The following is an 11,623-nucleotide window of genomic DNA, read 5'->3' as shown; positions in this document are numbered from 1 at the left end:
GTTGTGGAGTCTGTGGAGAGGTTTAAAAAGAGGGTCAGGGAGGACTTGTGAAACAGGGAACTAAAGACAAATCCTTAAAGAGAACTTCTAACACTTTTTTTTCAACTGTTTTTTTTTTTTAATGTTTATTTTTGAGAGCGAGAGAGAGACACAGTGCATGAGCGATGGAGGGGCAGAGAGAGAGAGGGGGACACAGCATCTGAAGCAAGCTCCAGGCTCTGAGCTGTCAGCACAGAGCCCGATGGGAGGCTTGAACCCACAGACCTACCAGATCATGGCCTACGCTGAAGTCGGATGCTTAACTGACTGAGCCACCCAGGAGCTCCGAGAACTTCTAATAGTTAAAAGAAGCAGAGAAACGGGACAAGAGCTGTGGCGTCAGTTATTTCTCTGATACAAGTACTTTGCAACCATTTTACTTTAGTATGTGTCTCCATTTTCTCAGAATTCTAGTTTCCATTTTAAAGGTAGAAAATGAGACACAAAGAAGATCATAAATTGTCCAGGGTCAAGTAATTAGTAGGTGGTAGAATTGGGGTTTGAATACAGCCTTATGTGGATCAAGTATCATGCAACTAGCAAAACCTTTAGTATAGCCAATATACCATTCCTGTATGAAGAGATAATTTAATCACATTTTCTAATAAACAAAACATGTATGCTCGACTAAAATATTTATTTGATAATTTACAGCAAAGTTCTAATATGGCTTTGTTAGAGCTCTTTAAAAATATCCAATAAAATGTGCTTTATTATTTTTTCCCTAGAGAAGTACTAATCCTGTAGTATCATTTCAATCAAAATCCAACTCCCAAGAGGAAAAGAGCAGAAGAGATCACAATTTCATATATTGTACTGAGAAATAAGAGACCTTCCTACATGATAGCTAATCCAGTCAAAATAATTGGCCACTTTAGTGTAAACACCAGGGAACTCTGGTTTTCCGCAGTTTTCACCCCAACTCACAACACCCCAAACATAAGTCACATTGTTGATATCTTGACAGACTAAGGGGCCACCAGAGTCCCCTTTACAGGCATCGATGGAACCGTCATCTGTACCTGGAAAAGACAAAGGGAAAAGAAAATCACACATGGACTTCCATTTGCGGAGGCCACCATGCCGACTTCCTGTCTCCTCCACCAATGCGTGTACCAACTTTGGCTCTCCTACACTTTCCTAACACGAAATAACACATAATCTCTTACAGGTCCCTACTGGGCGCATACAGTTGTATACTTTGTCTTCTGCTCATTCTGCAAATTTAGTGAGTGTTTCCCTTGCTTCCTCTATTTTATGCAAATTTATACTCTGATGAGATTGCAATCTGAAAGTGGCATCCAAGGCTGATTGGGAAAATAATAGGAATACTTAGTGCTTATTGAGTGCTTAGTATGTATTAGCCATTCATTGTTTTAATCCTAAACAACAACCCTATGAGGCAAGTATTATTATCCCTATTTTAAGACGAGACAAATAAGGCACAGAGAGGTTAACTAATTCGTCCACGGCCATACAGTTAATAAGTGGCAAGAGGTTGGACTTGAAATCAGGCACCCAGACCTCAGAGCTTTTCCTCTTAATTGGGTTAATTGTCTTCCAACAGGTTTTGTGAAATTCTCCCCTTTTGTCCTCTGGAATTCCGAACTCCATTTAAGAAGGGAGGGAGGGCACAGGGAATGGTCTGTTTATTTTCTTCTCACTCTTAGGACTTTCTAAGGTTTTTAAGTCAGTGATCCAAAAAGTTACAGGATGTCAATAACTTTGCACTTTTCTGTAATACACTATTTATAAGTGGTTTTAATAAAGCATCCTAGGGGTGCCTGGGTGGCTCAGACAGTTGAGTGTCTGACTCTTGGTTTTGGCTGAGGTCATGATCCCTGGGTTGTAGGATCGAGCCCTGTGTCCAGCTCTGCTCTAAGTATGGAGCCTGTTTAATAATCACTCTCCCTCCCTCTGCTCCTCTCCCCAACTTGCGCATGTTCTCTCTCTCTCTCAAATAAAAAAATTAAAAAAGCATCCTAAATGCATTGCCCTGCCTGGTTCCCTGCCCTTGGGTCACCACCAAAGTAGGAACTGTTGTAGCTGTGTTAGGTAGGGGTACTAGCAACACTATGATATTAAAGAAGACACTGGCAGGTCTCATAAGAAGTGCAATGGGATTTCTGAGGAGGGAGAATTTACTTCCAACTGGACCCATTTGAAATGAGATAACTCAGATTTTTATTTAGAAGAAGTTTGGGTTTGGATCCTGGACATATCACTTCTTGTCTGTAAGACTTCGGGCAAGTTTTATACCTGCTCTGCATCTCAGTTTCCCATTTACTAAGATCCCTAATTTTGCAGATGAGGAAACTTGCTCAAGGTCACATGAGTAGTAATTGGTAAAAACTGAGATATAAACCCAGGCAGTCTGGATGCAGAGTCTGTGCTCTTAGTTACTTGCTGTACTGCTGTATGATAGCATAAGGAAGATTTTTCTTCTTAGTTTAGCATGAGGGAACTTGAACCAACAGGAAGGGAAGCAACAGCCAGAAGGTCCAATTGAAGGGTCCAGGGCCCAGAGCAAGGGTGCAGATTTGGTGAGGAGGAGAGATGGTTGGTAGAGGGTATACGTACACATCTTAGAGAAACCACTTAGTGCTTACCTGCACATTCCATTTTTTTTTCAAAGTAGCGACCCGGGTAAAACTTGGAGCAGTTGTCTAGTAGCTTAACTTCACCCCACTGAAGTGAATAGACTTTTTGGTTATCTAAGCATAGTGAGAGAACAAACAGACATTTACAAGTCACAAATGAGGAATACCAATAAATACTTATTCTCATAACTTAGTGAACCATGAGGAATATAGACGATTATATACATATTCCCTAATACATTATAGACTTCTGAGATAGTTCATTAGCATATTTAATCACACACTGCTCAGATGTCCAGTTTTTACAACTGTCTTTCTAAAAATAGCTAAGGGGTTGGGGCACCTGGTGGCTCAGTCGGTTGAGCGTCAGACTTTGGCTCAGGTCTTGATCTCACAGCATGGGTTTGATCCCATTGGGCTTTGTGCTGACAGTGGGGAGCCTGCTTCAGATACTGTCTCCCTCTCTCTCTTTCTGACCCCCCCACCCCTGTTCATGCTCTGTCTCTCAAAAATAAACATTAAAAATAAATAAAAATAAAGATAGTTAAGGGGCATTACAGAACACATGCCCTAAGTCATACTCATTTAATAAAGACCTGAGATGAAGAAGGTATATTCCTTCGCATCTGATTGCTGAGTCTAGTGGGGGAGCTGGGTAGGAGTCAGTGATCAGCATTTTCTAACATAAATAGCTCCTATCGTTTTACAATCCTGCATTTCCTTGAAAGTGCTTCTTAGAGTGAGAACATCTTTTTAATGTAAGGAGTTAAATGAAGAAAATATATATGAAGTTATCAGTGTGTATGTGTTTTTATGTGTCTAAGGAACTCCATCTCCTAAGTGATTTGAAAGAGAGTCTAGGATTTCCTTTTCATTTAAGTTAGAGATTTGGGACTTGAAAATTTTTCATCCACAGAAAGAGAAGTGGCAGGCACTGTTGCTTATTGACAGTCCAGGGAAGATGAGGAAAACGTTAAGAATACAGGGTGAGATGTCTCTGGTATAAGGAGTGAATCTTTGCCCCATCTCTCCTCCCCCTTTTCCCCAGCTTTCAGCAAATGTTATGCTGTAGGAAGGCAGGGACTAGGCCTGATTCACTAAATGCTATGCCAGCACCCAGCCTCATGCTAGCACAAAGTAGCTGCTTAATAAATATTTATGTAATTCATTAATCCATGAACTCAGTAATTCAATTACACTAAACATCTTATGCCAAATGACATACCCCCTCAGTTAATCTATAAGCTATCGGGAGACAGAGACTTCTGGCTAATCTTGAGAGGACACCTCCACGGATCCTAGCACTGTAGTGAGCACATTGTAGTTAACTGTAAAACTAATATTCTTCTCTTCTGGGAAGTGGGGGAAGACAAAACTCCACCAAAGTATATGGCAAATTAGTAAGGAGTTTCTTCTTTTCTCTTTCAAGTCCTACCTAAAAGGTAATTTTACGATGCTACCTTCTTCAGGTTAAGAGCTTTTTTTTTTTTTTTTAATTAGTAATTTATTATTTCCTCTAACTCAGGAGAAGCCTTTAAAAAACTGGGAACTCCTGTACTATGTGGACAGTTTTTAATGGCTCAGGAGAGTGTTTCCTTCCCTGAGCTCTTGTGTTGTATACTTTGTGAGGCACCTGTCCCATTCTGCTGTCTGATGGTGACATTCATGTCTGATGCCTCCTCTGGACTGAAAGTCCCTTGAGAACTGGTCTTTGTCTTTCAATCTTCCAGCCTCTGCACTCTTTGATGACTGTGTCCATATTTTTCATCAGTGAAATCCTAGCATATGCTAATAAACACAGGATGGTTATTAGATGATATCATGGGATCACTTTCATTTTATTGGGTATGAATGGTGTTGTGTTTTTGTTTTATTTTTGTTTTTTTAAGTCCTTACCTGGTAAAGATATCTACTGGAATATTCGTGGGTGAAATTACATGATATCTGGGTTTGATTTAATATGCTCCAGGAAAAAATGAATGTGTTGGCGGGGGGGGGGGGGGGGTTGGGGGGGTGGGGAGGAGAGGAAATATGTTTAATAGATCCCAATTGTCCTTCAGATGTATCCTCCACCCTTCAGTGTCCTGCCCCCTGCCCAAAGAGACTGACCTGGAGGGAATGCCTCAATAGGAACCCCTTAGCCTCTGGTTTCCAACATAAAACCCCAGCACAAGGAAGAGAGGGTAAGAAGAGAGGATAGCGATATTGGGGCTGGCTATAACCTTTAATCCAAAGTCATTGCTTCTCTCAAGGCACCCTGGTCTACCTGAAGCTCTTTCTCTTGGTAACTTCTCCTTCCTCTCATGTCTTCAGATCTAAGAGAGGCTGTTCTGGTACTGTTAGTCCTGGGTTCCTGCATAGACCTTGTAATTCCTCAACCCCCTACCCACATCCTTGTAATTAACCACTTTACAAATAACCCTTCCTAATTTTCCTATTGTGATTGTGACTGATGCAGAGAGCTAAAACAAGAACCGTTGAGTGTTGGTAACTGGAAACTGGGTGATGGATGAGTAAGTAGATTTATAATACTTTTATCTCTGCTCCTGTGTATATTTGTAAACATAGACAATAAAAAAAATTTTTTTTAAACAAACGTAAGGACATAATGCCTTCTGGATAAATTAATTACTAACAAAATTTAGTCTTGCATATTCAACCATATGATGCATTTGGGTCAATTTATACGTATTTTTTATACTTTTCAATGTGGCAATTATAAAGAATGTGCTAGAGTATAAGTCTGTAAGACCAGTGTTGTGAAGTTATTTACAAAGAAAATGTAGGAGGTCAAAAGGAAGCTAAATTTCAAATTTAACCCTTCAAGACAAAGGGAAAAGCATTGACTAATTTTAATCAAACTTCAAATTTAGTCAATTTTTCTAATAAATTGTCCCCACATGTCTACAATCTACATCTCTTATTCATACAAACGTCCACCTCAAGTCTTCTTAGAAGCCTAAGGAATAATTCTTTATGTTTTCTTCCTCTTTGCAGGATGTGACTGTGGGGGCAGGGGGCAAGGAGAATGGGGGAGTGGAGGAGAGAGCAGATTAAAGACTTACCTATACTGTGACTCTTCCCTTGAAAACCATTTTATCTTTCATCCATGTCTCTCTAACAAATCCAGAAAGTCCATGCTACATATGTCCCCCTGTCACTCTACTTTTTTTGTCTTTGTAAATGGTTACCCCTCAACATATGCTTCAAGATCACACAGTGTAGGTATCCTTTGAAACTCTGGATCAGGATCAGCTACATAATTTTCAGGGCCCAGTGAAAAATAAAAATGTGAGGTGGGGGCCTCTGCAAAAATTAGTAAGAATTTCATGATAATGACAGCAGAGCATTACACTAAGCATGGGGCCCTATGGAGCCTGGGGTACTGGGCAACTGCACGGGTCTCCTGCCCAAGAAGCCAGTCCTGCCTGAATGCTCTTTTTCCTGGATTTGAGGCTATGTTTCTCTCTTTGTACTAGAAGATTAGCTCCTATCCATTTATATTCTCATTTATTCCAGCCCCTGGATTCTGATTAACAAATTTTAAAGCATGTACCTTTTTCTCGGCCCCAGCCAGAAATAATGCATCTGTCATTAGGTTGGAATAGATATGGAGACCAGGGGACACAGGCAGGGACAGAATTAGGCAGCACACATTCTTTTCTCTTTGAGTGTTTTTTCATTTCAATCAAAGCTATGTCATTTTCATAGCTGCTTCCATTGTAGTTTTCATGGATAATAATTTTATTTGCTAGCTGAACAACTAGCTCTTCCTCAGGTCTTAACAGATGTAGAAATGATGTCCATATTTGGTAATGGTGAGCTTTACTGACACTATAACGGAAAGGAAAAGTGAGATAAGATATATTTATATTGAGAAAAAAAAACAATTATAAACATGAACATCTGATGTTTCATCTTTATATTCTCCCTTTTAAAGTACTTTCTTCCTTTTCTCAGATTTTTTAATCGTGAAGCGGTTTGCTGTCGTGAAGCGATTTGATTAAATTTATGGGATACAATTAAAGTCAGTGGGTAAATGAAGACAGGAATAAGCAATCCATCTAAGTGGTCAATATCAGGGACATACAGAACTCACTAATAACCAGAGATGTCTAGAAGTGGAATGAATTGGTTGCCTCTGGAGCGAGAGCACCATCACTGAAGGTGTTCAAGCAGAGACTAGAAAGCATGTAGCCATGGGGAAATGGGGAATCAGGACACACATCATTACTGGCTACCCCAGAGGTTCTCAGGGTGAAGACCACAGCAGTCACTATCCTGACATTTAAGATTGACTTCATCCTAATACTGCATCTTATTTATTTGCTCACAAGTCTTTCTTCCTGTTGGACTGTGCCACCTTAAGTCAAAGATAGGGTCTAATTCATCTATGGATAGATGCCTGCATCTAGCATTGTGCCTGGAATATATTAGCTGTTTTAAAATTCAGTTGAAATGGTAAATGAGCTAAATATTGTCTCTTATTCTGCCTCACTTAATTTGCACACCAATTTTTACCTCATGGTTTCCAACAAATTGGCATTTACCATCATTTTCTCAGGTAATCACCTAACAGTTAAACCGTGATGTTTCAGGCGCTAATGAGGTATTCGGGATTTCCAAGAATGGTGTGCTTCATATAAATTTTGGTTGTTTTTAAGGACCAGAGGTCCTGAATATTGTTTAAAGGTTAACCCTGTTTATTCATTCAATTTACTCGACAAATACTTAAAGTGTATACCTATAATAGTCAATAAATGACTATTGCCAGGCACTGTGCTAGCTACTGGGCTACAGAAATGAGCAAAATCAGAAATAGTTTCTGCCTTCATGGAGCTCAGGATCTAGATGCAGTATTAAATGGATAATGACAATAATGAGGATATGATTCTACCATGTAAAGTGAGAGGAATCAACAGCACATGGGTTCTGAGAACTTATCAAGATGGCTTTGACTTAAGGGAGTCTGGAAAGATTCTCTGAGGAAGAGAAGATGGGGCTGAGATTTGAATAAAGAGCAGCACTGACTAGATAAACAGGGTAGGAAAGATCATTGCAGGCATGAGAAGTAACACATGAAGGTCTCTTTGCAGCAGGGAGCAAGGTGAACTTGAGTAGCTGAACAAAGTCCAAAACAGGCAGAGCAGACAGCAAGAGTTGAAGCTGTGGGGCAAGATGAAATTGGTGAAGGTAAGTAGGGATCAGATCATATGGAGCTTAATGGGCCATATTAAAAACATCATTTAGAGACACTCAGGTGGCTCAGTTGGTTAAGTGTCCGACTCTTGATTTTGGCTCAGGTCATTATCTCATACTTTGTGGGTTTGAGCCCCATGTCGGGCTTTGTGCTGACAGTGTGGGGCAGGCTTGGGATTCTCTCTCTCCCTCTCTCTCTCTGCCGCTCCCCGCTCATGCTCTCTCTCTCTCAAAATAAATAACTAAAAAAAAAAAAAACCCAACAACATCATTTAGATACTCTAGCAACAAATGAGCCTGGCAAAGCAAGTGTCTGACATTTTCATCATCTCTTAAGGGAGAAGTGGACCAAGTTATATAACTTGTCAGTCTCAGTCTACTAACCTACAAAATATTTACCTCTTAGGGCTGTTAAGAATATTAAAACAAGACAACATATGTGAAAGTGCACATACATTATCTAATCTGTAAGAGGTGCTCAATAAATGATGCCTCATTCATTCTAAAGATGAGAACTGAGGCTGGAATCCCAAACTCTGCCCTCCTCCTTGCTGATCTTGACTCGTTATCAATACCTTTTTTGTACTGCCCTTCAGCCACTGGTATGGACTAGATTGTGTTCCCCTAAAATTCATAGGTTGAAGATCTAACCCCCATCATAACTATATTTGGAGATATAGTCTTTAAAGAGGTAATTAAGTTTAAAAAAGGTCCTAAGTGGAGCTCTATTCCCATATGATTGATTGGCCTCTTTATGAGAATAAGAAGAGACATCAGTGATGCACGCAGGTACAAAGCAAGCAAGTCAGGGCTGGAGCGGCATGTGAGACAATTAGTACCGAGCTTTGAACATCTTCACTGTCTGGAACACGTATCAAAGACACTTAAGAGGACATGGAAGGTGAAACAATGCTTTGTGTATTTGAAGCCTTTAAATGCATGCAGCTCTTTAAACAACATCCTCATTGAGGTGAGACCAGAGAAAATGCCAGGCTACTATCATTTTTTTATACACTTTTCAGTCATACACTCTTCTCAACAGTTTGGTCCTAACTCTACAAAACGTAGGTACTATCTATTTGCTTTCCCTATTTGCTTCCCATCATGCAAATGTGCTAAATGACACAACTTGGGACCTATGGGTTTGATCTGACCTTGCCATCTGGGATCAATAATTTGGTCTGGGGGGAAGAACTCAGTAGCTTCTGGGGGGATGGCCTCTGGGGTTCCTATCATGAATATTGTAGGGGATTTAGCTGTTAATAGAGTGGAATTTGTCACGTGGTTTTATTTATCATCTGCCACAATCTCTATTACCCATTTTTATTATTTCAAGGAATCCAAAATCTTATTGGAGACATTTTTTACCTGACACAGTGTGCAGCAGTTAGAATCCAACAGCCTCCAATATAAATTCCTCCACAGTTGATTTTCTCATTATCCTTAATTGCCACCTGCCACGGGAAGTCTCCCTGTAGAAGACATTGGTGTGGTCACTGCCATTCTACCAGACGGTGGTACAGACAGGAGACCCTAAGATGCATCCATTGCAAGAATCCCAGTCTCTTATCATTACATATCCTCCCCACCCACTTTTAGTTTCTCAAACTTGGACTGCTCCTGGGAAGCCATAGGTTTACCACTTCTGCTGGCTTTCCTCCGACAACTCGTTTCCTTCGAGTGGGCCGGATGGGTTTAACTCCACAGGATAGTTTAGGGAGAAGTGACTTTATCCGTTTTCGTTCTTCAAGAAAGGAAGAGATTGTATCATTATGATTTTGAACCCATTACTTCTTGATGATCTATGCCACAAAAACAGCAGAGTCACAGCTAAAATAAAACAGTCTGAATTGATTCATAAATTATTTTGGATGCTAAGTGGTACTATTTACCTTGTTTAAAAATTCTGGCTTAATATGAGAATTGGCTTGATTCTCTGAAGTTCTGCTTAAAGACACACTGGGGGCAGAAAGAGGCTAGCTGTGGGGGTTAAATATTTACCAGTCCCTGGCAGATAAAAAATGTCACATGGCCAGGCATACTCAGGACGAGGGTCTCATTCAGAAATCATCAGAATGAGATGATAACATGGGCACCTCTATCTTCTCACTTTCATAGTTTTTACTTTTTAGTGGCTGTTCATATGGAATTCTTTTCAATAATATTAACGTTAATGATGTTAACATTTGAGTACTTTCTATGTGTCAGTCCCCATGCTAAATACTTTGCATATAGTTGATCTCATGTAATCATCACATTAACCCTGAGAGGTAACGTGCCAGGGACCCATGGAAAATTCAGGATCAGTGGGCTAGAGGGTGTTTTTTAGTCACTTGACATGCGATGATATTTCTTTTCTCTGTGAATATTTAGATGTGGCACAGTTGTCACAGAGAACATGGCAGAGAAAGGCTTACGATGTGAACTGGCAAAAGGATTCATGAAAAAGAAGAAGGTAAAAATATAAGAGGTTTTCCTTATTCTTTCTATATATTTTACCACATCACAAAAATTTTTACAAACTTGCTTCTTAGCCCCAAATGAGAAAATTAATATCACTGTCAGTTACTTTGAGCATATAAGAAGGAGGTAGGTCCTTAAGTTGTGAGTGAATCTGGGTAGATTTGTTTTTTGTTTTTTTGGTTTTTCTTTTTCATTTTTTTTTTTTTTTGGTCCCACCCCTTCTAAGAACAAGGTTGGGGAAAGAGTGTGATGTTAAGATTTTAAATTTCTTTTTGGACCTTTAAAAAGAGAGAGACCTCCTATAATGAGGACTATGGAAGCAGCTTGGGTACTATCTGAAAACTGATGCTATCTTGCGTAGAAAATAAAGGGCCTTTGTGGAAAATCTCTTCAGACTGTTATCTATCTATATATTTAAGATCTAGGGGCGCCTGGGTGGCTCAGTCGGTTAAGCGTCCGACTTCGGCTCAGGTCATGATCTCGCGGCCCATGGGTTCGAGCCCCGCGTCGGGCTCTGTGCTGACAGCTCAGAGCCGGGAGCCTGTTTCAGATTCTGTGTCTCCCTCTTTCTCTGACCCTCCCCTGTTCATGCTCTCTGTCTCAAAAATAAATAAATGTTAAAAAAAAATTAAAAAAAAAAAGATCTAAATCTTTTACTCATCACCTGATGAAAAAAAATAGTTAATTAATTTTGGCGCCTGGCAATTAGAAGAGAGTCTTACATGAACTTTCACTTAAATTCCCCCCAAACAGGGAGCTATTTATTCCCAATTTGTATTTGAGGTTAAGTTGTTCACCTAAGGTTACACAGTAAATAAATAATGAGTCAGGATGTAACACAAGATTGTCTGACCCAAAAGCTTATTAATTACTGTCTCTTCAGGGATTTGATGCTTTAATTCATTTGGCTCTTAGTATACAACTGGACAGGATACAGATCTTCACAGACCTTCTGTTATCATGCTTTAAAACATTGTAAAAGAACAAGTTAATTCAAGTAAAGTCCATTATTTTTCTATTTCAAAATGTATGTCATGTGCCATGCTGGAAATCTGGTTGTTTTTGACAAAACTGACCTGACAAAGCTCATAGCAAATAAAAAAACTTTATGTAGGTCTAATATTGTTTTCACTTCAAAATTTGCCTTGTGAATGAACCTATTTTTAAAAGCAGTTCCCAAGAAGCATATATGTTTGTTTGTCTTAAAAATGATAAGGAAAGGAGAAGAGTAATGTTATTTTTTTCTCTTTAATTGATAACAAAGGTAATTGTTGTTTGAATCAATTATACAAACACACATACACACACACACACACACACAC

General features: G+C 39.5%; 1 protein-coding gene across 4 annotated transcripts in view; it reads right to left on the bottom strand.

Annotated features, from left to right (window-relative positions):
* Positions 1-659: 659 nt before the first annotated feature.
* CFI (complement factor I) overlaps positions 660-11,623 on the bottom strand; it is a 71,384-nt gene continuing 60,420 nt past the window's right edge. For all 4 annotated transcript variants that reach the window (XM_043570486.1, XM_043570477.1, XM_043570466.1 and 1 more), the window contains 5 exons: positions 9,479-9,582; positions 9,207-9,310; positions 6,196-6,473; positions 2,649-2,753; positions 660-1,061 (listed from right to left, as the gene is read on the bottom strand). In XM_043570486.1, the coding sequence (XP_043426421.1) occupies positions 844-1,061; positions 2,649-2,753; positions 6,196-6,473; positions 9,207-9,310; positions 9,479-9,582 (809 nt within the window). In that variant the 3' untranslated portion in view covers positions 660-843. The remainder of the gene's footprint in view (positions 1,062-2,648; positions 2,754-6,195; positions 6,474-9,206; positions 9,311-9,478; positions 9,583-11,623) is intronic.

Source organism: Prionailurus bengalensis, chromosome B1 (assembly GCF_016509475.1).
Source record: "Prionailurus bengalensis isolate Pbe53 chromosome B1, Fcat_Pben_1.1_paternal_pri, whole genome shotgun sequence".
In the NCBI taxonomy this organism is placed as follows: domain Eukaryota; kingdom Metazoa; phylum Chordata; class Mammalia; order Carnivora; family Felidae; genus Prionailurus; species Prionailurus bengalensis.
Note: the sequence above shows the minus strand (reverse complement) of the source record. Positions and strands in the feature narration are given on the sequence as shown.